General features: G+C 42.0%; 1 protein-coding gene across 1 annotated transcript in view; it reads right to left on the bottom strand.

Annotated features, from left to right (window-relative positions):
• The window catches only part of ANO1 (anoctamin 1), an 82,181-nt gene that overhangs the window by 21,476 nt on the left and 35,769 nt on the right, over window positions 1-24,936 (bottom strand). Inside the window, exons 3-13 of the mRNA XM_086749352.1 lie at window positions 21,682-22,008; window positions 19,581-19,679; window positions 18,087-18,238; window positions 16,692-16,746; window positions 14,124-14,175; window positions 11,385-11,450; window positions 10,830-10,885; window positions 9,253-9,294; window positions 5,791-5,855; window positions 5,103-5,237; window positions 3,586-3,746 (exon numbers count right to left, since the gene is read on the bottom strand). Coding sequence (XP_086605478.1) covers window positions 3,586-3,746; window positions 5,103-5,237; window positions 5,791-5,855; window positions 9,253-9,294; window positions 10,830-10,885; window positions 11,385-11,450; window positions 14,124-14,175; window positions 16,692-16,746; window positions 18,087-18,238; window positions 19,581-19,679; window positions 21,682-22,008 — 1,210 coding nt within the window. The remainder of the gene's footprint in view (window positions 1-3,585; window positions 3,747-5,102; window positions 5,238-5,790; window positions 5,856-9,252; window positions 9,295-10,829; window positions 10,886-11,384; window positions 11,451-14,123; window positions 14,176-16,691; window positions 16,747-18,086; window positions 18,239-19,580; window positions 19,680-21,681; window positions 22,009-24,936) is intronic.

The following is a 24,936-nucleotide window of genomic DNA, read 5'->3' as shown; positions in this document are numbered from 1 at the left end:
TAAGAAAGTCAGACGCCTAAACTTATTTAAATATTTGTATGTGTGGCTAATGATATTGTTGGTCTTCATCTGCAAATAATTCCCCCTGTAAGTCTATACAAAATATGAATGATTTAACTAGCCTTGCACTGATGGGATAGTTGTTTCCTCAAAGACATCAAGATAAAGCATTTTTATATTGTTGGAATTAGATCCATATAGTGGTTGCAACAGCATGGTTAGCTCCAACCATCACACCCCAACCCAAACACTCATGCCAGTGTGAAAGCTGCAGGTGGGCAGGCTGTTGAAGAGGAAGCCTTTAAGGGCTTTTATCATTAGAAACACTGCCATTTTCTTTTTGATAGAGGAGACTTACAGAAAAGAAACCTCATTAAAACGATTTTTGAGTCCCAACGAACTATCCCGGTCTATATCAGTCTATCTGCCTGAGACCGGGCAAGTTCTCAGAGGACATATTTAGATGCTGGGAATACACCAGTGTTGTATAATAAATAAGTGATTATGAAAAAGGCAAGTCTACCAAGAAATGGTGGTCCTAGGGGAGTTGCCTGCAAAGATTATTAACAGATGTGCTCAGAAACATTCATATCCAGAAAAAAAAACAGAGGCAGGGAGAGGGTAAGAAAGTTGAATAGAGAGGAAAGGACACCCTCATGACTGGAACCAGGCTAGGGTCACGACATTCATTTGCCTTCCAAACGAAACTCTCATGTGCAAAACTTACAACTGAGCTCCTTTACAAGTCATAGGCTTCCTGTAAATCAGGATGGCCCTAGCTGTATCTTAAGAGGGTCTGTGTCACGGTCCTGGAATTGCCACCCCATTTTCATATTTCATCTGGGCCCATAACTGGAGCTTAAAAATTCCCAAAGGTTACTGTCCAGATGATCTTATCTGGATTCTCTGACTTTTAAAATGCCATTTAATACCAAACAGCACTGGGTCCATGTTTAATGCTGAACTTCTGACCGGGGCCCAGCTCGGTGTTATAGCTGTTCTAACACTTGTGTGAGTGGCGTTCTCCAGGGTGTTACAATGCCACCATGACACAAAGAGAGCCTGGCCAAATATTTGCTCACAATAATAATAGAATCATAGAATTGTTAGGGTTGGAAGGGACCTTTAAAGGCCATCCAATCCAGCCCCCGTGCAAGGAGCAGGGAGATCTCCAACCAGACCAGATTGCTCAGAGCCCAGTCCAACCTGGCCTTGAACGTTTCCAGGGATGGGGCATCCACCACCTCTCTGGGCAACCTGTGCCAGTGTTTCACCACCCTTGTTGTAAAAAAATTTTTCCTAATATCTAATCTGAATCTGCTTCCTCTATTTTAAAACCATTACCCCTTGTCGTGTCACAACACATCCTACTGAAGAGTCTCTCCCCATCTTTTCTGTAGGGCCCCTTGAAGTACTGGAAGATCACTATAAGGTCTCCCTGGAGCCTTCTCTTCTCCAGGCTGAACAGGCCCAACTTGGGCTAATTTTTCTTGCTATGCTAAGGATGCTGAGTCACCTGAGCAGGTTACTTGGGTCTCCTCTGCCTCAACTCTTCAACTGTACATGAACGTAATAGAACTTCTGTGCAGAGGTACTCGCAAATGGTGCTGGAGACTATAAATGTGCCTACATTTAGAGGTGGCCGATTTTTGTTGAGACTATTTCCTTAAAAAGTAAAATGCTCAATTAATTTAAAAAATAATTTTGACAAATCCTTTAGAAATAAAATTTGAAATAATGCAAATTGAAAACTATGTGGAAAAAGTTCTAATTTTCACAATTCAAAAATCCCTTTTTATTTATTTTATATTTATTTATTTCATATGGTATTGTACCACAATCAAATTTCATTGTAGTAGCCCAACGAACTTGAGGAATTTCAGATTCCACTCCAAAACCATCTCAAATATTAAGCCTGATTTTGTACAGAGGACAGAAACTGGCTTCTGCCAATCTGCCTTAATTGCCCAAGAATGTAAAAAAAAATGGGGGACCCATAGTCATTTGCTAAGGAAAGGAAGGCAAACAGCATTACTTTTTGGATAACAGAGTATTATGTGCCGAGATGCACATGAGGTTCACAATAATGGTAAATGAGGGAGACTGAAACTGCTACTTGACTCTCCACTTAAGAGGATCGGGCTATTTAAAGTCTCTGACACCGCACCCTGCTTTGGGGTAGATCACGTTTCTCCCTACATGCTACATGGCAAGATGATGATCTATAAGACAGTGATCCCTCCTCTCTGCTGCAAAACTGGTTGAGTTCAACGTTCCCCCCGCAGCTTCCCAGCTTTCCCTCCAGACCTGCTGCACTCCTGACTCCCTGCTGTTCCCAAAATCCCACTGCAGGACCATTAGTGTCCTTTTCCTTGCTATACTTGATGATGAGCTCCTAGCATTGCATCTAAAGCATCGTTATCTCAAATGAAGACTTTGGTCAAAAAGACACTGTTTTAAATTGAGTTATGTTGAATTGGACTGAAATCTGTTCAGGCGAATGGTAATGTAAGAATGGTTCCCTACCTACTAGAACAAACAAAAACTTGAGCTATGTTTTTAGGATTAAATATAATCCAAACCAGGTTATTTGCTAACTTGCAATGAGGTGTACAGGAAGGATAAACATCTTCTTGTGCTGCTCTCACTGGCGCTGGGAGTATGTGGCTATCAAACTTCAAAGCTGGGGAGAATAACGCACATTTCCCAATTCTCTGTAGCCTCTCTGTACAGGGCTCCCAGTTACAAACACGAGTTTTGGACCCTATCAGTTCCCATTTGTCTTATCAGGCCCTCTTGGCCCGCAGTGAGGACGACTGGAGGCTCCTCTCCTCCAGCGTCCATGCCTGGTGTAGGGGTGCCTGTGCAAGGAGGTCCCCATCCCTCCTCCAGCAGGGAGGAGAAAAGCCCTCGATAACCATTCCTGATGACACTGCCACAAAGATTTCATAAGAAGTTTAATTTAACCAGGTTCTACAGACATGCCAGGAAAGGTTACGTGATGTGCTCAAAATCAGGGCAGTCAGCATCAGAAAAAATACCTATAATGCCACCGTTCCCACTTCATGGTCCACATGCATGACGTCTGCCTGCTGATAAACCTAATTGCATCTCGGAGCACACTCAAGAATCGATGTTGGTTTGTCCGGAGACGCTAAAGGCCATTACACTTCCCTGCAGAGCCCTCCCCTCAACCCCAGGGTACATTAATACATTTCTTCTCTAATGTTCTGAAGTGGAAGCTGGCTCTGCAAATAGATTTTTTCTTTTTTTTTTTGGCAAGCTGTGCAATCCTGTTAATGAAATTTTGACATACCACACAGCAGTTTTATGACAGATGCTTAATAATTTCATTTGATATTCATCTTGAGCAACTTTTTGAATTTTAGCCTTCAGTCCAGAATATAAATACGGGAGTGACAGTTTCATGGGAAGGAAAAAAAAAAAAAAAAAGAAAGAAAAAAAAAGAGAAGTTCTTTATATAATTAACTGCCTGAGTATAAATACGCTGGTTTATCTCTTCTGTTTCTTCCTGTTGTAGTTTAAATAATTAAAAACTTAACATGAAGGCATACATCTTCTTACCCCAGAGAGCCATGAAGACTGAGAAGAAGACAGTTGCAGGGTTATCAAACAGATGACTTGCGCGAGCAGTCGCACAAGCGGAGCTCATCTTCCAGTAACTGCACGTTCTGTCACATAAGGGACACATGGTGATGTTGTTTCTCTGGTCACACATTTCCATACTGCAACGAAGCAAGAAGGTATGGAAAAAGGATGGTCAGTATGGCTCCATCTTCCACGGTCCAGTGACCTTTTCCCCTCTGCACAGCATCTGTTTCTGGTCTGTAGGACCATCAGATGCTGTCCTCCTAGTGCTTCTCAGCTCTTGCCCGAGCAAGGGGTTCATAACCTACACCATCGTAGGAGCTGAAATCCTCTCGCAAGGCTGCTGTCTTCCTCTGTCTTCAGCCCTACATCTATTCCAGGGAATGAGAGGGAGCATTATGAGAGGCGTAAGGCTCTATGCTTTTTACTATAGGATCTTACAGGAAAAAAAAAATAATTAAAAATCATTCTTGCTTTGAAATACTAACTGCAGCAATAGATAAAGTACAAGGGAAGCGCTGAGTATCAAGAAACTGGAGTTCAACCAATTTAACTTCTCTGCACTCCATCTGTGAAACAGCAACAGTAACCCTCCCTTTGATTTTCTTCAACTGTTGGAAGGAGTACAAAGCAATCTTAATGAACAACAACAATCTCAATATCTATTTTTCGATACCCATTATCTGCTTTGTTACTTGGTGCTCATGCTTGCACAGATGATGCGATTTTCATCTACTGCTGATGGTGCATGTAGGGCAAATAATGCAAAATTATAAGGCTATAAAACATTATAATACAAAACTTATTAAAAATAGGACCTCAAGATTTCGTTAATCTGACCACAATTGTGTATTTTAGGCATGTATATTCTTGATTGATCTTTGTGTCACACAATGCCCTCCCTCAGCATTTTATGATGGGAAGCACTAAAACCCATCATTACCAGTATTTTGTTGGTTTGTTTCAACATAATGCTCTGAGTTAGGAAAAAAATAAATAAAAAAAAAAACACCTGAGCAACCAGCCAAGAATTATTTTCAGTACATCAATGCAAACCTCCACAAGTAATATTAACAATAATGCTAATGATTTTGAAACGTGCTGCAGTTCTGCCGCCCACTCTCAGCCCTTGGATGCGCTCCATCGCTTACTGGAAGCAGGAATCGGTGGGACTGCAAAGCTCCCTCACCCGATGGAGGTGGCTTCATTTTAAGCGTGGCTTCCAAAATATGAAGCATGTGGGGCGAGAGGAGGTGGAGGGCTGGGAACACGCCGTACCCCGGCAAAGGCCAGATGGCAAACGGACCTGGGGAAGCCACGGCTGGCAAAGAGACTGGGGCGTCAGGCTGTGGGTAGCACAAGGCAGACCCTAGAAACCGGGAGGCACAGTTTTAGCTGTGCTCATCGTAGATATTAGTGACAAAACATTTCCAGAGGAAGATAACATTTCTAGTTGCCTCAAATAATAGAATCTATTTATTTCTTTATTTTACCTTGGTATATTCTCATCCACTGTTGCACAGCCGTATAGGAAAACGATAATCCCTACGATTGAAGCGGGAATAAGCATTTGTGTATAAACTCCCAGCCAGGCAAAATAGAGTCCAATCTTCTCTCCGAAGTATTTTCTGAAATACATTTTAAAAAAAGAAATGAGAGAGAGAAATGTTTCCTATTTCTTAAAATATAACATGGCTAAAATTACGAATCACAGCTGGATTAAGCATGGAGCAAGTAAGATCTGATGACCTGTGGGAATTTTTTTCTTCGCAGAGGACTCTCTTTCTCATGATGCTTGAAGTTAATCCAGAGATACAGGCACTAAAAAAGCAAGTCAGTCCAACTAAAAATTCCCCCCCCGTGTAAACTGGCATTTTTGGATCTTTTGTAAGTGAATTATCTTAGAAAAGCACCTCGTTTTCTTCAGAGAGTCTTGGCTCTCACCATGAGCAAACAAAATCCATTAAAAATGTCCCCACAAGCTTTCACATTAGGTGGGATATATAATCATGTTTCTAAACCCACAGAAAACCCCCTTTCTCCCAGTGAACTTCCCGTTCTCCAGAGTCCCATGGGGTGGCACGGAGGCCAGTATCCCCTCAGGGACACCGGCATGAGCATCGCTGCGTGCAGCCTCAGCGCTGCCCCATGGAAACACAACGTTAAGGGCTGAACTCTCACCTCACCAGGTCAATCGGCTGATATTTGTAAAAGACTCCGTAGCTCGCCCACTCCTCGCACAGGAGCTGGAAAACAGAAAGCCGAGGTGAAAGCTGAAGCACCGCGTACACGAGCGTTTTCTCCTTTATTCCCAGCAAACTGCAGAGCTCAGGCTGTGGACCTGGCCTCACCACTTTGTGGTGTCAACCTAAAATCAGCCAATACACGCAGTCCGCATTAAGTGTTAAAACCAAATTTGCTTATTTGGCATGCTATAAACCAGTGATGAACTCTGGTAGATTAAAAGGCTCTTCAGCAACTGGAATGATGGATAACTATAGCAGGGACAGGGAGAGTAGTTCTGATGTCATGATCCACAGGAGGAATCTAACAGAATGGATGTGAAAGATTAATATGCTTCGAGTTACAAGACAGACAAAAAATATAGAATAAACTGCTTTGTTTTCACTGTACAGACTCCAATATTCAGCATCCACCAAGAGGTGCAGTGCAGAGGTGCCTCAAAGGCTGCATGTAAGAGTTTTTCAGTTTTAAACTGAAAGAACACGATGACTTCCACTCATCCTTTTGGTTAGGATACCGGCCAAGGAAAACAATGATCCTCAGTAGTGATTTATAGAATTGAATCCCTCACCAAAATAGGTTTCTCTGAGACCTTCAACTTGTCCTTTACTTTGTAAAATACAGAAATAGCGCTTCTCGGAGATGATTTTTTCCTTAATTCAGTTCAGCTATCAGAGCGAACAAGAAATCAGTGTGTGTACAAAAAATACTGGAGAAGACGCACTGTGCTTACTGGCCACCCAGCCACCTCCTCCTCTGTGGGACAAGGGGAAGAGAAGCTTCACATCTGCTTGTGAGGTCAGGTCTCCTCTTACTGCTTCTCTCCCTGCTTCAACCTCGTGACATGAACTTGGTCGCAGGATGTTCCTGGACCAACTACTGATCTTTCAAGGAGAGGCTTTGATGGTGACTTTTGTTTTCATTCATTCATCCAGCAGCAACATAGTCTTTTTCCTTTTTCCTCAAATACGAGAGCATGAACTGATTATTGCTGAGGTACTTATTTTCATCAAACATTGGGTAAAAAAGAAAAGAAAATTTGAAAATTTCAGAGCTTGGTCACACAAATCTCCATGGGAGGGTGAGGGCTGCACAACCAGCTCAGCTGTGGAAGAAACTGCAACGGGAACGGAGACCTAACCCAGTTATCATGACGGGGAGGACAACGTTATTAATCTCGTTCATAGAAGAGCAGACCAAACAGGATGTTATTCCTTAAATCTGTAGGCTGTTTTATCATGAGAAACTTGACAGATGTCAGCCTCCTACATTTCTCCCGTGAAAGGCCACAAAGCAAGGAAGGGCAGGCCGGCAGTCCCGCCGCTGCCCGTACCCATTCCTGCTTCTCGTGTTTTATCCCAGAGAAGCCATACAGCGCGCAGCGTTTCTAGAGCAGTTTTGCAATTCTCCTGCCAAATCGTTAACACAAACTTTCCAAGCTGAACTGCTGTGCTTCTCATGCAAAATGGATCGAGCCACTAAAAAAAAAAAATACAACTCCTTTACTTCTACAGAAATATGACGTCAAAAATATAAGTGGACTGTGGATTTTCCCCTCTGCAACCCAAAATAATTAATCTTTACGTTCCTGCAAATTTTATATTTATTTTGCTTTAGGTTTCTTTCAATCACGTTTCCAAAAGTTGAAGGCCAGCTGCCTATGCCTGGGAAACAATTAACGACTCGGGCCATCTCAACATCCATGTGCACTAGCTAAGACCCTTTTATTATTTTATTTTTTTTTTTAACTTCACTTTTACAAGCTATGTTTGCGCTGGAAATTAGATTCCTTCTCTGTGACCTAAGCTGGTCAGGCATATCAGGAAAACATTAAGCTAAGCAGATTTTACATCAGTGCCATGTTTCACTTGTGTACAGCACTTCAAACCAAATTTGTGGTTAAAGTACAAATGAATTATTTAATTTATCCTGACATTTATCAGCCTGATATTCAAAGCACAGCTTCAAAGACACGATTAGAGGAAATCAGCGCACTAGCCCTAAATATTTACTTCATTTCTATGCCTCAAATCTTTAGTTTTGTTGTTAGGAAAGGCACAAGCCTGGCCTAGCACTGGATTAGATTAAAGAAAGCTTCAAGAAACCAGAAGAGACATGCCAAAACACACCAAAAGATTATTTGAGGGGACTGGAAGTCAAAAGCCAAGGTAAACATTTCCAAACACACAGGGAACTTGTGAAACGAGTGAATTCGTGAGGTTTGAAAAGTTAGTAATAAAGATGATAATCCAGCCGCTTTGGGAAAACATGGACTTTCATCCTATTTTTGGTTGAGCAATGTGTTGCTTAATAATGAAATGACAGGTATGGGGTATTTTTAACACAAATCACTACGGGGGGAGGAAATAACAGTCGCTGTCTTTTGATGAGCCATTTGCACCTTAAGGCCCAGCAGAACTTTAAATTTAGGTGCCTATTTTTATAGGACCAATTTGGAGGGCTTGAGATCTGCTTTTCCTATGCCTGAGCCCACGTTGGTCCATAGCATTGCTTTGGAGACATGACCATGAAATAAACTGGAAAAGCAAAGTTTCCCAACATATATGGCACCCCGATTTAACAGCTCCTCCTGGGAGAACTGATCACAACCTCTCTACTTCAGTTTTTGTCTGACAGACAGAAAAAACCTCTATCTTCTTTAGAGAAGTGTGATTGGACGTCTATAGTAATTGCCCTCTGAATTTAAGGCATCAACATTTCTGCAAAGGGTGAAAAATTTGCTTTTTCGCATGAAAAGTATTTCCTTAGAATAATTCCTACTCATTTTACTACAATGAGCAGATCTCTTTCAGTGTACAGACAATAAAACCGCAATTTGAACCATGGACTTATGCAAAAAGTGATGCAATGCATCAGTACGCATCCATAGGGCGGTTTCCGCGCACATTAACACTTTGCTGAGAATCTCTCATTTCTGGCACTCCTCATCTTTCCCAATAATTTTTATGCTTGTATCTTCAACTGCCTCCCCCCTCCCCGCCCCCAGTTCTGATCCTCACGCTCCAGATCAGCAGCACATGAATTCAGCAGAGGTTGCAGCGCTGAGACCAGAGCTCGCCACGGAGTGAAGCGGGGTTTACATCACATGTGGATACCAGAAAGTGACTGAGCATCTTCTCATCAGAGCTGGCCTGAATTTACATCATCTGAACTTTAGGAGGAGTTACACGGAAATGCTCTCAATGCTCTTACCACCGTGGTAAGAAATGTATCATTATAGAGTTTGGCAATTTATACATATCCATGCTGCATTCTTGGCATTTAGTGCCTTTTTGGGGTAGTTTTCTGTGAAATCATGGCAAACATCCAGATCCCACCAGGTAACTCTTCAGGCCGGGACTCTCGTGAACATGCCGAACTCCCTTTATATCAACTTACTTTTCTGTCATTAGGTTCAACGTTTTCACCTTCATAGTCACCCTTTAAAAAAAGAAAATCTGTGTCATTCGGTGAGTTGTGCCCAGAGCTGCGATGCATCTTGCATACCCACGTATCCCGCTCACTTAATGCATCAAAACCAGAAAAAGCAATCTGTAAAATAATGCTGTATTTTAAGAGTTCATTTGTCACAGCACACTTTGTCTTCTCTTGTCAGGCACATTAAGAAACAGTAATAATGTCTGTCACTGGGGAAAAAGGAATGAATAAGTGATAAAGGTGGCCTAAAAATGTCAAGGGAAGGATGTGGCACCGCCATGGTATTTGGGGTTCAGCTCAGGCCGCTTGAAAGAGAGGAGATCATCCAAGAGAGCTGATCCCTATCCAGGCTCCCCAAACACCCAGGGCTGATTAGATCTGAGGTTTTAATTTGGAGCTATTTTTAAATACGATAAAGGAGTAAACTAAGACAATAAATAACTGATATACAAGACTATCAGTGGCTGTCTAAAGATGTGAGACAAGCAAATGCGGAGAAGTTTATTTAATGTTTCTGGATTTCTGAGTGATACCGCTGTAGTTTAAGAGTGCTTGACATTTCTGATAAACATCAGGCAGCTAAAGAGGCTGTTCGGGTCTCAGTTACACTGAGATAAACCACACGTGGTCCCGTGTACAACCAGCGCGAGTTGAGGGGAGCAGAAAACTAGGAAGACATGCTTCATCTCCACATCCCACGCCGGAAAGCCGGCACCAGGCTCGACAGCCCTTGTACGTTCACATCTTGAGCAGCACGACTGCCACATCCCCTTGACATCGGTCAAGCCTTTCTGTATGGGTCTAGCCAAGAGCGTGTTTGTCAATTCTAGTCATACCTCGAACCTCTAAGTAAAAATGTCATCAGCATCCAACTGCTGTGCACCTCTGGCAGGATGGAGGTCCCCAGCTGGGGTATGAGTGCCACCACAATTCCTCACCTCTTTCTCATTCTTCTCAATGAACTCTCAAGAGTTGAACACACTCTTGACATCTTACTGAACTGCTCAAAAGCAGATTTCTTCAGTAAGAAAGTCTGCGGGCATATCCAGTCCCATGAAATACGTAACTTCAAATTCTTCCTTATGGTTTTTCCTCCAACGGCAACCAATCGCAGGGACACGCAGCCACTGACATCTCCGTGCTTGCAAGGGGGATGTCTGGGAGATGTGGATGAGTAAACTAGGCACTTGGTGCCCCAGGAATAAATATGTTTCCTAGCACTGATGCCCGGGACCTTGGGAGCAGAAGGTCAGAAAGTAACAGAAGCATTTTGTTTGCTAAGCCACCAAAACAACTCTTCTAACGTTACATTCAGACGTCACTTATGATCACCAAAGGTAGAGCAGAGGTGGGGAATTCATGAAAAGTGAGCAGAGTGATGGGAACAACCTGCAGAAGTTACTGCAGTCGTGATACAAGTGAGCAGGAAGTCTGGATCCAAACACTCGTGTTTGGGATGACGCCGATAATAGGTAACACATTAGGGATTTCTTGGTGTCAGATGGTAGACACGTAAAATATATTCCAAGATCACTTACATCATGCAAAGGATATGCAGCGCTGTAAACTCCATTGGCAAGCAGACTGGTGATCCCTTGAAAAATAAAGACATAATAGTTATTTAAAATTTCAAGGTTAGACAGTCTCGCTTTATCATCCTTCCTGGAGATTTCCCTCAAAATAAGAGTCATTTGGTCAGATAATGATTTTTCTGCCATCTCATTCCTTTCCATGGAGTTTCATTTTTAATCATATAGGTTATTAAACATGACTCATTTTATGAAATGGAAAACTGCAGAGAGAAAGAGGAAGTCATATATATTTGAGAATGAAGAATTAGAAGCCAATGACTTGAAATTAGTCATTAAAATAAATTACATTTCTGAAAAGTCAGTTTGATTTAAGGCAAGCCTGCAGATTTAAGGCAAGCGTGCAGCAGAAGGCTCGATCACAAGAAGAATATGGCTGGAATTGATGGCATACGGGAACACGCATACGCACGCATCATCCACACAAAGTTTTGAATTCAGATTTCAGATTGGTTAGAGAAATTGTAGGGAAAGCCTTTGCAGAGACCTTGGCGTAATACTTACCATATTTACCACACTTTCGTCTTTTATTTAAAAGGGTAGTTTCCTTCTTTCTTCCCTCTCCTTTCCCTGTTTACACATCCGTTTATTAGTGACAGGCATGAGGCTGAAAGCAGTTAAGGCTTTATCTATATAATGCAGGCAGCAGAAGGGACTTGGAGGAGTCCTGCCTTCCCAGGTCTGGTGTTGCTCCTTAGCTCAGGGCCAGAGTACGGGAGGCGAGGGTGAGTGAGGAGGAGGTAACGTCTAAGTTTGGGGGAGCACAACGGTGAGGGGCTCTTCGACACTGCAGCTCACCGCAGCGTTGCCAAAGGTCACTCGGCCAGACCTGGACCTTTGAGGGCCATAGCACATTGCTTCTCCAATGTTCTTGCTGCAGCTGCTGGCATTAATCTAGCTACTTCCAATTAGGGAGTAGTACCCACGTCTGAAGGTGTCGCATTATCCATGAAGATACGTTTGGGGATTCAACGAACCAGTCGTGGGTGCTGAATCAGAGCTAAGTCAAGTACTTGTCTTTGTGCAAGGCTAAGCTGATTAATGCCAATTAAAAAAAAAAAAAAAAAAAAAAAAAAAAAAAAAGAAAAATCTGGCCACTGGCATCGTGGAGAATTTAAAAAGACAAGAAAAATGATGTGCTACAGTGTGCTCCATCTTGCCAATCAGTCCATTGCTAAAAAAAGAGCGTGGGATTGGATTTGAAGGGACAGCGACTATGAACCAGGAAACAGATCACTGTAGGCTCACCAAGACGTGTTTGTTCTTGAAATGAGAACTTTTCAAGTTCATTAACATTTTTGAGATACTAATCACCTGCTGGAGGAATGGATCCAGGAGTGCCCAGTACTGCAGTATCATTAATTTTCCAAAGTCCTAGTTAAGATTATGCAGGACTATGAATTGTCTGCAAATGTTTACACGCTTCAGGCAGAAATAACTAGTGAGCAGATAAATTATTTTTCTAGGGCTATGCAACCAACCAAAGAACTACATAACACCCTTCTACACATTAGTATTTAACCATGAAGACAGATTCACATTTTCACAGGTCTGCAAAATAAATAACAAAGACTGCAGTGTTCACTGGCCAGCCGCCTTTTTCCTGCTGGGCACAAGTGTTGCAGCGTTATCTGTGTTTGCTCAAATCTGTTTGCCACCTTTGCTGGGTTGTAACCCAGCATTCCAGCGCTGGAACACAAAGGACACGATTGAGTTATGCCGAGTAGACCCGTGGGCAGGCTGGGCTAATGACATTTTTATTAGGTATACTGTGTGACCTTGCCAGTCTCAGGTAGAAGAACAATCCAGGAACCCTAACACTTCACTTGCCCTATTCAACTAATCTCTAATATGTTTTTCCCATTTCTGGACCAAAAAAAGAAAAAAAAAAAAAGAAAAAAAAATAATCAAGTGAGTAACCAACTCCAAGGCAAGAATTCAAACTGAGCTGGATGACCTTCCCCTTTCAAGAGTGCAAATACGTAATTTCCAATGAAAATGATCCAGTGCCAGACTCAAAAAGGGTCCTGAAAGTCACAGATTAATTTGGATTTCCCATGCTACAGGGGAACAGCACTTCTGTTAATACTGGCTGAACACCAAAGTGTCGTGTATGTAAGCGCTCAACAATTGTACATTGTATGTTGTTACTTCAACAGAAAAGTCAAAGCATGGAAATAATTTCTGGCATAAATATTCTTCTCTTATTTGATGTATTTCTAAGCAGTTGATGGGTCAATATTGAACAGAACTACCTGTAATTCAAGTTCCCATTGTTTTATTTAACTGCTTGTAGGCAAATAAATGCTGTAACAGATTCCAACAGTTACCAAATATTTTCTCCCATGTTCATGCACTTTTCTCAAACAGATTTGTTTCTGCTGGTTGTCTGTTAAGACGCTTGGATATGAGGGAATTCAGCCTTCCACCTTATATAATTTGGTTTACCATTAGCTATTTGTTATCTTTGGTCCCACAGTCAAGTATATACCTATATATCACAATATCTGTAAAATAAACTATAGAACAGCTGAACAGGAAAAGTCTTTAAGGTTACCTGATCTGAAATTCATGTTTACCTGTTATGAATTTAGTTCTTAGATTTAGGCTGAAATCCTAAAACTGCTGGCCGTGGCAGTACAAACTTCGCACCCACTGGCTTGCAACAACTGTTTTGAGGGCTAGGAGATGGGCCAGCTTTCAGCGCGTGCCTTAGTCCCTGGCCGCTCCACTGGGTTCATCTTGGTTCCACTTAGGACAGCGTTTTGGGCAGTCATCAGTTAAGACCGTTTCACTGAACTCATTGAAAAGCCATCCCATGATAAAAATGTGAGGTTCCTGCTTAAAAAGAATGGGCCAGGCTATAGACTTGCATTGCAGTTATTGAAATTCGTGGTAATGCCCTCATCCGCTTCAGTGAGTGTGGAACTGCACCAAAGCAGCGCACGTACTACCCACGGGTTTATATCACCATCCCGTCCTGCTGCAGAGGACCTATCCAACATCTGCAGGGGCTATGTGCTCACTTACCATTTAATTTAGAGTCAAATCTATAAGTTCACATTTGGAAAAATTCCAAACAGCTACATTAATTAAATGAAATTTCCAAATAAAACAATTATATCCACATACATCAAATTAGAGAGCAGGGGGAAAACCTAAACTCCACAGCCAGCTACAACTTGCCATTATTTTCGATACCTGCAAATGATATCGATCTTAAAGCTAAATAAAGTTCCTTACCCATGCTGTATTTTGCTTTGGTACATGTCGTTCTTTTCAGTATTTCATAAACCTATAGAAGTGAAATAAAAGAAAGGAAAGAGTTACATCAGATACCGCCAGTGAAAAGCACAAACTTTTTTGTGTACAGCTCAAATATTGGCAACACCGAGATGTCGATGAAGTCATCATTCTTTAATAAAAGTCATGGTATTCAGGAGAGCAGAGCTTAAGGATTTCCATGCCAAGTTATCCGTGCAAGAGAGAAAGGCTTAACTAAATAGTCAGCTACCAAGATAATTGATCGGGGGAAACAGTGGCACAACTAACCACCCACATAACAGAAACGCTATTTTTGCTCGTATTAAGCATCGATCAAAGATCAGAAGATCCCTCTTCTACTCAGACTGGGCGGTGTGCTGAGCCAGCTCTTCCCTCACCTCCCATGGCGCAAGCTGGCTTCAGCCCAAGGACTTCAGCAGCGGTTTGTCAGAGACTGGACTAACACAGGCTGACCTTAGAATTTCTGAGCTTGCACGACCTCAGTGGCAAACCAGATATATTTATTTTACGATTTATTGCATTTATTGTCAAATAACCTTTGAACATCTCAGCACGCCGCCCGAGCGGTTAAGCTTTTGGCCACTCCTGCGCGGCGATGCTCTCGGGCAAGGCAAGCGCAACGCTGGCAGGGGAGCGGGCAGCAGAGAACCACGGGCAAAACCAGCTGCTGCCCGTTGCCTGGCTGGTCTGGGGAGTCGCGTAGCGGTTCCCTGGGGATGCTCGCTAATCCGTGTGCTCACTCGCCCTCGCTTGCCCACTTCACCGCCAGCCCCACAGCTCATCTGCTGGTTGTCGTCTTCTAACTCCAGTGAGCTGAAGGGCTTTCTGGAGACATGTCTAGTTATATAAAGTTGGGGTTTGTTTTTTTGTTTCTTTTAAGTAAGGAAGATGTCTTTGGCTTAGTTTCTGTTTGTCACAGACTCACAGGGAGTGACTAGATTCCTGTCCATATTGCGCTAGGCGGAAGGGTCAATATTTGCGCTGTGGTTTAAAAACACATACGAGAGGGGCAGGAGAGTACTTTAAGAAACAAGAATATAAAGAGAAATGCACGCCAGATAACATTGTGCTGGGAAACATTCAATATGTCTTTTATTACAGGAATTTCAAGCAAAGCAACATACTACCAACATTACTGTTATCCTCCCTGTGTTCCCTGAGTGGTTTACATACCCCCATCTCTCCTCTTCCTCCCATCCTCTGCTACAAGCTCCTTTTGTTTCACTCCATTTTTCAGTTAGTCTTGCTCACCCTCTTGACCTATGGTGCCATTTTCTCTTGCTGCCTTTTTCAGACAGCTTGTTGTCATGAATTTTAACTCTTCCTTTGCTCTCTTAAGTTTCTTGTACTTACGAGGTGGTTTTTTTTACTTTATATCTAGACATCTAAAAGAAAGTCTACAAACAAAAGCTATGCTTCTTTTCAATCTCAAATGAAGTGTTTTATCACAAATAAACCAATTAATTAATTTTGCTTTCCCATTTCTGTGCTGCTTGCATCTGCCTTCCCTGGTCAAACCCACCGAGCCCCGATAACCTGTGCTCACATCAAACCAGTGCACTTCGCATTACAGAGGAACTACATCATGGGGTCCACGCACTGGAATTCCAAAGCAGGAAAGGGAAGTTAGATATCTTACACCCCTTATCACCGTAGCAATAAAAGACAGCTATAATTGCTATATAAGCTCTTTTTGAAACCACTTAGCATCCAAAAGGCTAATGTTAAATATAAGATAAAAGCATGCTCACAGTCACATTCCAACACGCCGACTAGCAGCAGTGGAATGGGGCAAAGAGTCCGCGTTATACTTTGAAAAGTGTGGCAGCAAGTGCTGCCTGGCATGGTCCCTTCCAAGGGCCCGGGATGTCACATGAGCTGTCCTGTCAGTTCCTCTCTCAGTGCCCATAAGGGAGGCTACACCTTCTCCCCCACCCTATTTTATGTTCTCTAAGTCACAAGGAAGCACTCAAACGTGGCTTGTGATATTGAATTCCTATATTAGGCTTCATTTCTGAAAGGGAGCTGCAGAAGTTTAATTACGAGAGCCAAAGTCCCATGCTAGCACCGAAGGGGTAGAGAGACCCTCCAACACGAAGGCAGGAATGGCTCAGCCCAGTCCAGTGCTGCGTACGTGTCCATCACACTTAGCGTAACAGGGGTGAACAGATGCATAAACAATCAGAACAAGATGCAATTTTCTGTCCTTGTTGCATTTGCTTCACATAAATGTTAACGTTAAAGAAAAATCATAAATAATGTTAAAGAAAAATAATAAACCTTAACACCATTCTAGAAAATTGCTCCCCCAAAATAGAAATAATCTATTCCTTTCTGGTGATAGGTCTACCAAGAAACTATGTCCCAGATTAACTGTGAACTAGAAGGAAGATTATCCAAATTATTTTCCAAAAGGCAGCAATCTCTCAGTATCAAAGACTATTCATCACTGAAGCTGGCGAAGGGGGCTGTTAACACCACGGCTATGGCACCATCCACCATAAATTATTTATATACATTACTTACTATAGTGCTTCTCGTTTTGCTGTCAAAGAAGGAATCTCTGTCAGACAAATCAAACCTGTTAAAAGATTAGAAGGAAGCCCATTAGGTAAAAAAAAAAAAAAAAAAAAAAAAAAAAAAAAAAGCCAGTGATTTCCTGCTCTTGTTGACCCCTGCAATATTTTCATTTCTCCTGGGGATCTCTCATAGCTATCATAAAAAGAATAGCTTACAGAAACTTCGTTAACAAGAAAGTCCATCTCAACGCTCATATTTTTCAAGATGTCACTTATACATTTCACTGAGTTTATATATTTATAGGTTTTTCTGCACAAAAGATACTCTTGATGCTCATTTAAGTTCATTCCCTACCACTGTGTGCCTTGAATTTCTCTTAATAATCTTTACATTTTATCTGTATCTTGAACCCTGTAAGGCCACTCCTTCCTCCCTTATTCAGCAAAGACACAGATGGCCTCACTGAAAAAAGCCACCGCTGCAAACGGTGTAAGGCACATCCACGCCTAAGCTATGGAGCATCTTTGAGGCTTCTCCGAGCCACCAGGCTCCTTTGCTCTAGGAACATCCTAGATGCCATAAACATCCAAACACATTCCCTGCAAGTCCAAGAACATGTCTAACATCACATATATCGACTCGTCCAACGAACATGTTTGTAAACCTAATACGCAACTGCGTGTCTTCTGCATCCCTTTATTAAAAGCCAACCCCCTGTACGTACACTGAAGAAACCCTGCCCTAGGACTGTTATTTGTTCCAGCTGGCACATACATAAACACAGCCTTCAAAGCTTCTCCTCTGGGACGCTGGCCAAGGAAGAGCAGCAGCAAAGCAATCCAGGGCAGTCAAAACTTTGGCTGGGCCCCACCTGATGATTTTTTCCTACACCCACATTTACAGCTCTTCTTTACTGATCTGAAATCGATGGCCAAGCCACCACAGGCTTCATAGCGTTTCCAAAGTCAAGGCTTCGTTGGCAGTACACGTGTGAGCTGCCCAAACCAGATGAATGAAATTATTCTGAAATCTATCAACAGATGAATGAAATTATTCTGAAATTTATCAGCCTGCATCTCTGGCTACAAATTTTACTGAGCATTTTATTCTAAATCTTATTTGGCTGTCTGACAGTTGATGTGTATAGTCGTACAGATATGAATTACACACCACAACAGCAACACAGAGATTTCTCAGAGAGGTTCTACAAAGCCTTATTCCTCAACAGTGTGCCAAGAAAAAAAAAAAAGTAAATTTACTGCAAAATGGAAATATTCTTTACAGCAATCACTAACAAAGTGTTGGCGTTCGTTTTCCCTTTCACCTTTTGGTGCCTTAGCTGCTACCAGAAAGTTTAGAAGAACCTGTTGACATGGACATTTCCAGAAAGCTTTCACTCACAGGTGCTGCTTCTCTCTGGAGAAGGGGTAGGAGAGGCGCTTCACCGTCTGAGGTTTGTGTTCGGCTACTTTTGGCTGGATGGGCTCTGTTATTTTTTGAATTACAGAGTTAATCTTTTTCAGAAGACCGTGGGTCTGATTGATCTGATACATCTGAGGGGGCAAAGAGAAAAACAGTAAAATTGTGTTGCTTTTTGCTTATCCATAAGTGAGAGTGAACTGTAAGGAATAAACCATCAATTAAATAAATATATGAGAATAAATTATAGAGGAGTATAGCTTACCTTCTTGAAAACATTCAGAAAGACATGGATGGGAAAGTCAAACCAAGGCAAGCCCCCTCTCCGAGGGGGCTTTCCTGGGAATATTGTGTGGATTTCAGGAATTTCCCCTCTTCCATACAAAGGAACTAAAATATCCTGAATCATCTACTGCAGTTCTGTAGCGCTAAATGCAGGAATTGTGTTAGCAGGTCACAAAAGATGACAGACTTCCCTCTCTGAGCCAGAAAAATTACAAAGATCCAGGGCAGAGCTCCCACCGCAGGGAGATGCTCAGCTGGAAATAAGGCTTTAGGGGTCTGAGCGTGTTCTCAGGCACATCGCTTCTCCTGGGCAATGCCTACAGGCATAAACCCCCCCCAAAATGCCTACCCTAACTTTTCTTCTGTGGCAAGGCAGCTTTAACCAGAGGATCACAACAGACTTTTTTTTTTTTATCTAATTGTGCTTCTGATTAAAATCGGTGGTAAACGAGGCAATAATGGGGATTAATATGAAATCCAAACCAGAAGTGTGGTTTTAGTGTTGTAATAAATGACGCCAGGCTTTGAGACTGTCTCTTGCTCCATTATAGACTTCCCTCTGCAGTCTGGGACATGCACTTAGGATGTGTTTAAATATTAATCCATCTCTAAGCTCTTCTCACTGAACAGGTAGCTATCTATCACAGATGATGTCGAATTGATGAAAATCGATGTCATTTCTTTAATGATATTTCAAATATTCTGAAAGGTAATTTATTTTGTGGTAGAGTAGTCCCAACTCCTACAAATACGACTAACGATGTATGTGGAGAGTCACTAAACCCAGCCAGACTGCTGCACACAAACTGTTACTCTTATGTTCATTTTTAGCAGGTGAGAAAAAAAAAAACCTCCAAAATGCACACATAAATTTCATCATCAATGAATGATGAAAAAAAAAAAAAGCTGAGAGGATGAGGCATTGGGTGAAATCTCTCGTATCACATACATATAGTAGTCATGGCCAGGAATTCTTGATTTCCATTCTTCCTTTCTTCCTTCTGCTCTCCCAAGCAAGCAAACTTGTGATTCTCATTTTTCTGTACAGCTCAGTGAACTATTTTCAAATCGCTTGTAGGAAGAAAAGTCTACGTTCGTAATGTGCTCAGAGATAAGCATATGTTTAAACTATGCCTTCCAGAGGAAAAAAAAAAAAAAAAAAAAAGAGAAAGAAAGAAAATCAGGACTCACCTTTTTTGTGGGCATCTTGAGCTTAAGGAATTCTGCCTCTCGACACAATACATTCCATGGTGCGTGAATTTTGACAAATCCAACCCCATGGATTTTAGTCTTAAAAAAAAAAAAAAAAAAAAAAAAAAAACCAGAAAAACAAGAGAACAGGTTACTGATGAGAGGAAATTAAGTATTTTTCCTTTTGTGTTTCATATGTGTTTAAGGAACAAACAGTCTATTACTGCAAACACGATAAATCTCATTTATTTGAGGCAGCTGATTTCTAACAACAGGACAATCACTGAACAGGACAATCGCTCTGTGCTGAGCTGCTCTAAAATATGACTCAAAAATGCTATTGTCTTCCAGAACAATCACCACAAGGTTAAACAGATAACAATCATTTGGGAAATAAAAGCTAATGACTATGGACACAAATACAGGCTAAGCCAGGTAAGTCTGAAGCAGAGGCATCCAGCCAAATGGTGTGATTTCGTGACTGTGTGGTAATTAATGGGGCTGAGAGAATCCCTGCTGCCTCCTAACAGCTGCTCGGTATTTCAAAGGACCAGAACCCCTGTGAGAAGGAAGCAGCCCGAGATACAGATGTGGATAGCTACGTTATAACAGTATGCATTTTAATTAGGAAAACTGGTAGGAATAATTCAACAAAATGGAAAAACAATAGATGATAAATGTTAATATTAGCAGTATGTTTGCATGCCACTAGTTCTCTGAGCTCTGTTCTAGACGGCTGGACATGGGGGTTTGCTTCTGGCACTCCTCATACACCCTTATTTATTCCCATTGGACAAGCGATATCAAACAGGCAGGCATTCAGCAAACACAAGAGAAAAACTTTAAGGAATCTTTCTAAATTTGTTGCTGTATCAACTCAGGCAGTTATAAAAACGAGCTTTCACGCAGCTATGTTCTGCTTTCATCTCTATCCATTCCTGACCTGGTTTGGTATCTTCTACGGAAAGGACAGGGTTCTCTCTCTTTTACAGTGTCCTGGCTTGCACCCTGAGCCCTTCTGCATAACCTGAAATCATATTACATGCCATAGGTAGGGACCTCCCATCTTGCAGGGGATTTAAATATCTATGACTTGGCAAGGGCCAGCTTCCAGTTCACTACAACAACTTGCAAGTTTGACAGAACACAAATCTTATTTTCACCTGGGGGACAGAGAAGTGAAAGGATTTTTTTTTGCACTACATCATGCAAAAAAAAAAAAAAAAAAAAAAAAGTATGATTATGTACCTGTCTGCAATTTGTGAATAGTAGGTGGGAGATTTATTTTTTTAACATTCTGATCACAGGTCTAGATGTTTAATTTCAACTTTTAGATCCTGTAAATAAAACCAGCATCAATGTTTACCCTCTCTCAGAGGAGTTGCAGGCGTATTGGTTGGATCAGTTAATTGTAATAGCTTTCTTTGAAATTAATATGGGTGCCTATTTTCACTAATCACACACTGGCAGTACTTCACACACATCATTTTTTATAAAGGCTAATGGTCTTTTAATAGAATACACTGTTTTCAGGGTGCAGGTGAAAGGCATTACAAGCTGTACTGTTCCTGTCTAAGAATGGAAAGAGCAAACTGTAATACAGACCCATGTGCTCGAGCTCGGGCATGTACCACAACCTCCTGAACAAATTTAATTCAACCAAAGTCTGTACTGTGGTATAAAAATGTCACTGTCTGTATCAGCTGTTTTTCATCAGAACTGGAATTACCAGTGGATCCAAACCACAGCGTACTGTAAACCCACCAAACTGGGATTAGTCTTCAGAGCAGTTTAAGCCTCACTTCTCGATACGGCAACACATCCACGAGCTGTGTTGCAATACTGGATGTGCCACGAGCCCTGGCCAAGAAAAATAAGAAACTTCACCTCATCGGGGTGTTAACAACACTGTGGTCCATTCCCATGAAGTGAATTAAATTGGTGGGTGAGGATTGCGCTGCCAGAACTGAAATAAAATTCTGGAAGAGCTGAGCTTGTATAACCTTGATCAGAGCTAGGTTCATGAGAACAGCTCGGCATCTCCCAGGATTCGACCACTTGTTATCCTCCTTATCTTTAAACACTGGAAATAGCTCCTTACATCCTCATCGCGTTCCAGTTCCAGACCAGCCTCCACGAGGTTCCCTTCATACTCCTCCCTGCGAAACCTCTTGTCGTCTTCGTGGTAATCCACGTGAGGTTCACTTTCCCCCATTTCCAGCTGCACTCCCTTCCCGGGAAGCGGCTGGTCCTGCTTTGTGCTTCGGGCACTTGAATCATTATGATGAACTCTCCTGGTGAGTGTCTTCCCTGCTGAGGACTTCTTGTAATGATAAACTAGGATGTAGTCTACTTTTCTCTTGCCATCTCTGAAGTAGAGTCCATATTTGCAGTCAGCATCTGGATTTTTGGATAGGGAATTTAATAACTGGAAGCAGGGAATGGGGGTGTGGAGAGAAGGAGAGAGGAGAAGAATAATGAGTACATATGCCAACGGGGACACCAGACAGACTGTATCCTTGTGTCAAGGACTCTTTCTTGCCTGGAGCACACAATAAGGAACCTCCCCATGCTACTTACTCAAAACAATTTTGCAAGTTAACACCTGCAATTTTACTGATAGCCCGCTGGGATTTTATTGGCCAGAAATAAATAGCTAAAATGACTGGGATTTAATCTAATTACCAGCACAACAGCTCGTAAGTCAGCTGCTTGGTGGATTTGGTTTTCTCCTTCGGGGGTTAATCACCACTAAGATCATCTGTCCTTTTCCACCCAAGACATCTGCGTTTCGATTCTGACAAATAGATTAATATCATGCGCAAACATTTCTCACTTCTCTTATCTATCGTTGCAAGCTTGTGTCATCTGAGAAAGAGATCATCTTAGATACAGACTGAAGGGAGCCAGCTGGTCATGAAGTGCGGCCAAAAATGCAGATGGACCTTGGCCAGGGAAGTGGGGTCACTGCTTACTGAGTTCATCACTTTTTTTTCCCCCACCGCTTATAAAACCTGTGTCACTTCACAGTCTGGTGGTGGCAAAGGCTTTATTCCCTTCTTGAATTAACGCTGTGTAAGTGTTGTAAGGTGCAAGAAATGTAAGTCTTAAAACACAATTCCTTTTCCAAGCATTTATCTGAAAAACTGCATGAGGCAACTGTAGAAACCTACAAAAGTACAAACCAATTGCTCATTTCTACTTTCAATAGCACTTCTCATGTATAACTCACGATTCTATCCTTGGAGATGCACAGATAATAAAAAAAAAAAAAGAAAATCTACTACTAACTTGCATTTGTTTGTACAAAAAAAATACTCATCACAGAAGTAGCTTTTCAGGGACCTGGGATATTTTCTGGCTTTTAATTTTACGGAAGGATGTTAAGCCTCCACGTAGGGAAAAGGACTTGTGCTCCAAATGATAGCAAGTGGCCATCAGTTGCAAATCATACCGGTCAAAACCCGTTTGGGATGTGTACCCCTTTTGCTTGTTTCATACCTAAAACTGTGACTGTAAGTTATTTTCAAATAGCTGTTTCTAAGACAGTCCAATTGTTAAACCCCAGATGAAAAGAGAATCATAGAATCACAGAATGGTTTGGGTTGGAAGGAACCTTCAAAGGTAATCCAGTCCAACCCCCTTACCAGGAGCAGGGACATCTCCAACCAGATCAGGTTGCTCAGAGCCCCGGCCAACCTGGCCTTGAATGTTTCCAGGGATGGGGCAATCCACCAGCTCTCTGGGCAACCTGGGCCAGTGTTCTACAACTCTCATTGTAAAACATTTTTTCCTGGTGTCTAATCTGAGTCTACCTCCCTCTCCTTTAAAACCATTACCCTTCATCCTATCGCAACAGGCTTCTGAAGAATTTTCCCCGTCTGAGCTTACTGTACAGTGTGTCACAGCCAACATAGCCAAAACTTCACTGAAACCCACCCACTGTTACACAAATTTGCATACATTGCTTTGGGGAGGGCAGGTCCCAGCTACCATAACTATAAATCAATGCCTTTAAGGGACAGTCTGTTCTTCCCTTTTTTGCCGCGGGGAGATTTTTACTCAGACAACACATTCAAGCAGGAAGCTGTGTCTTCCTGGGTTTGGAGGGAGGAGGAAGCGCGCTGAAGAAGTAATTAGACAAGTGTAATCAGATAGCAATAACACACAGCAAGGAGGAGTGGCAGACAGCAAGAAGCCTGGGAAGCCAGGCAGTACGTGGAGCAGCCATCTGCCGCAGCTAGGACGCCTGAACATTCGTTGCTTTCTAAAGCCCGACCTGACCGCGGCTGCCCAGGTCCAGCACAGCTCCAGGTCCCCATCTCTCAGCTTTGCTCCGTGCCTGCCTTTGCTATCTGTGCTGTTTCTCTCCCCTTTTTTTTTTAGGATCCCATCTCTCTTTTCCGTTTAACCTAAACGTCTTGCTCCAAATACATAAATATATAATAAAATAATATAGCATTTGCCGCCACCGTGAAGGTCACTCTTTGTCCCCTCTTTCCCCTGCCCCACATCTGTCTTATTTTGCCCTGACAATGATACATTCTTCAGGGCACAGGCTGCTCAAGTTTGTGCCCTATCTAGATATTCCTATTTAGTTCTTAACCATAATTATGATATAAAAGACCATGAATAACTATTACTTTCTGATTGCTTCATGCTCAATGGCATGCACTTGTGAATTCAGAACATTTTTTTAAAAGCTCGTGGCTGGCAACTCAGTCGCACAAATTTCTATAGAAACAAAATATTAAGAAATAGTAACTATCTGGATTTACAGGACATAATGCCTCTTCAAAATAAATAGTTGTTGTAAACAAGATACAGGAACGCTGGGATTTCTTTTAAGATAACTAATTGTATTTAATTTTTTAAGATGTATTGATCTTATTAATTAATTAGACACCAGTTTCTGAAAAACTAGGCTGAGCTGCCAGATGTTCACGTAAGTGCAGGGAGATAAAACAGGCAAAAGACTCAGACCCCAACCACTTCCTACCCTCGTTGGACCAACTTTATGAGGGACAGCAATTAGTCGGTCTGTTCTGGAGACTCATAAATAGAAGAAACGAGCAAGATGTCTCTTGAAGATGACGGCAGCGAGCGCGCCAGATGTTTCTAACTGCTTGAGGAGCTCAGGTGAGATCAGTACATCCTGGCCACAGCTCCTCTTCTCCTGAAGCACGCCTTGGGTGGAGAAAAGTGGCACTGAAAATCCCCAATTCCTCTGTTTCTTTGAGCCACTGCCACCAAGAAGGGGACAAGTCACCCTGCAAAAACTGAGTGAGAGCTTCTTCCCATTTCTTGGAACTTTCCTGTTGAAAAGCTGACTAACTGGTAATTTAGGAGAAGGTGC

This window comes from Chlamydotis macqueenii, chromosome 5 (genome assembly GCF_036417535.1).
Source record: "Chlamydotis macqueenii isolate bChlMac1 chromosome 5, bChlMac1.mat, whole genome shotgun sequence".
Lineage (NCBI taxonomy): Eukaryota > Metazoa > Chordata > Aves > Otidiformes > Otididae > Chlamydotis > Chlamydotis macqueenii.
The sequence above is the reverse complement of the archived record's forward strand: the minus strand, read 5'-3'. Positions and strand labels throughout refer to the sequence as shown.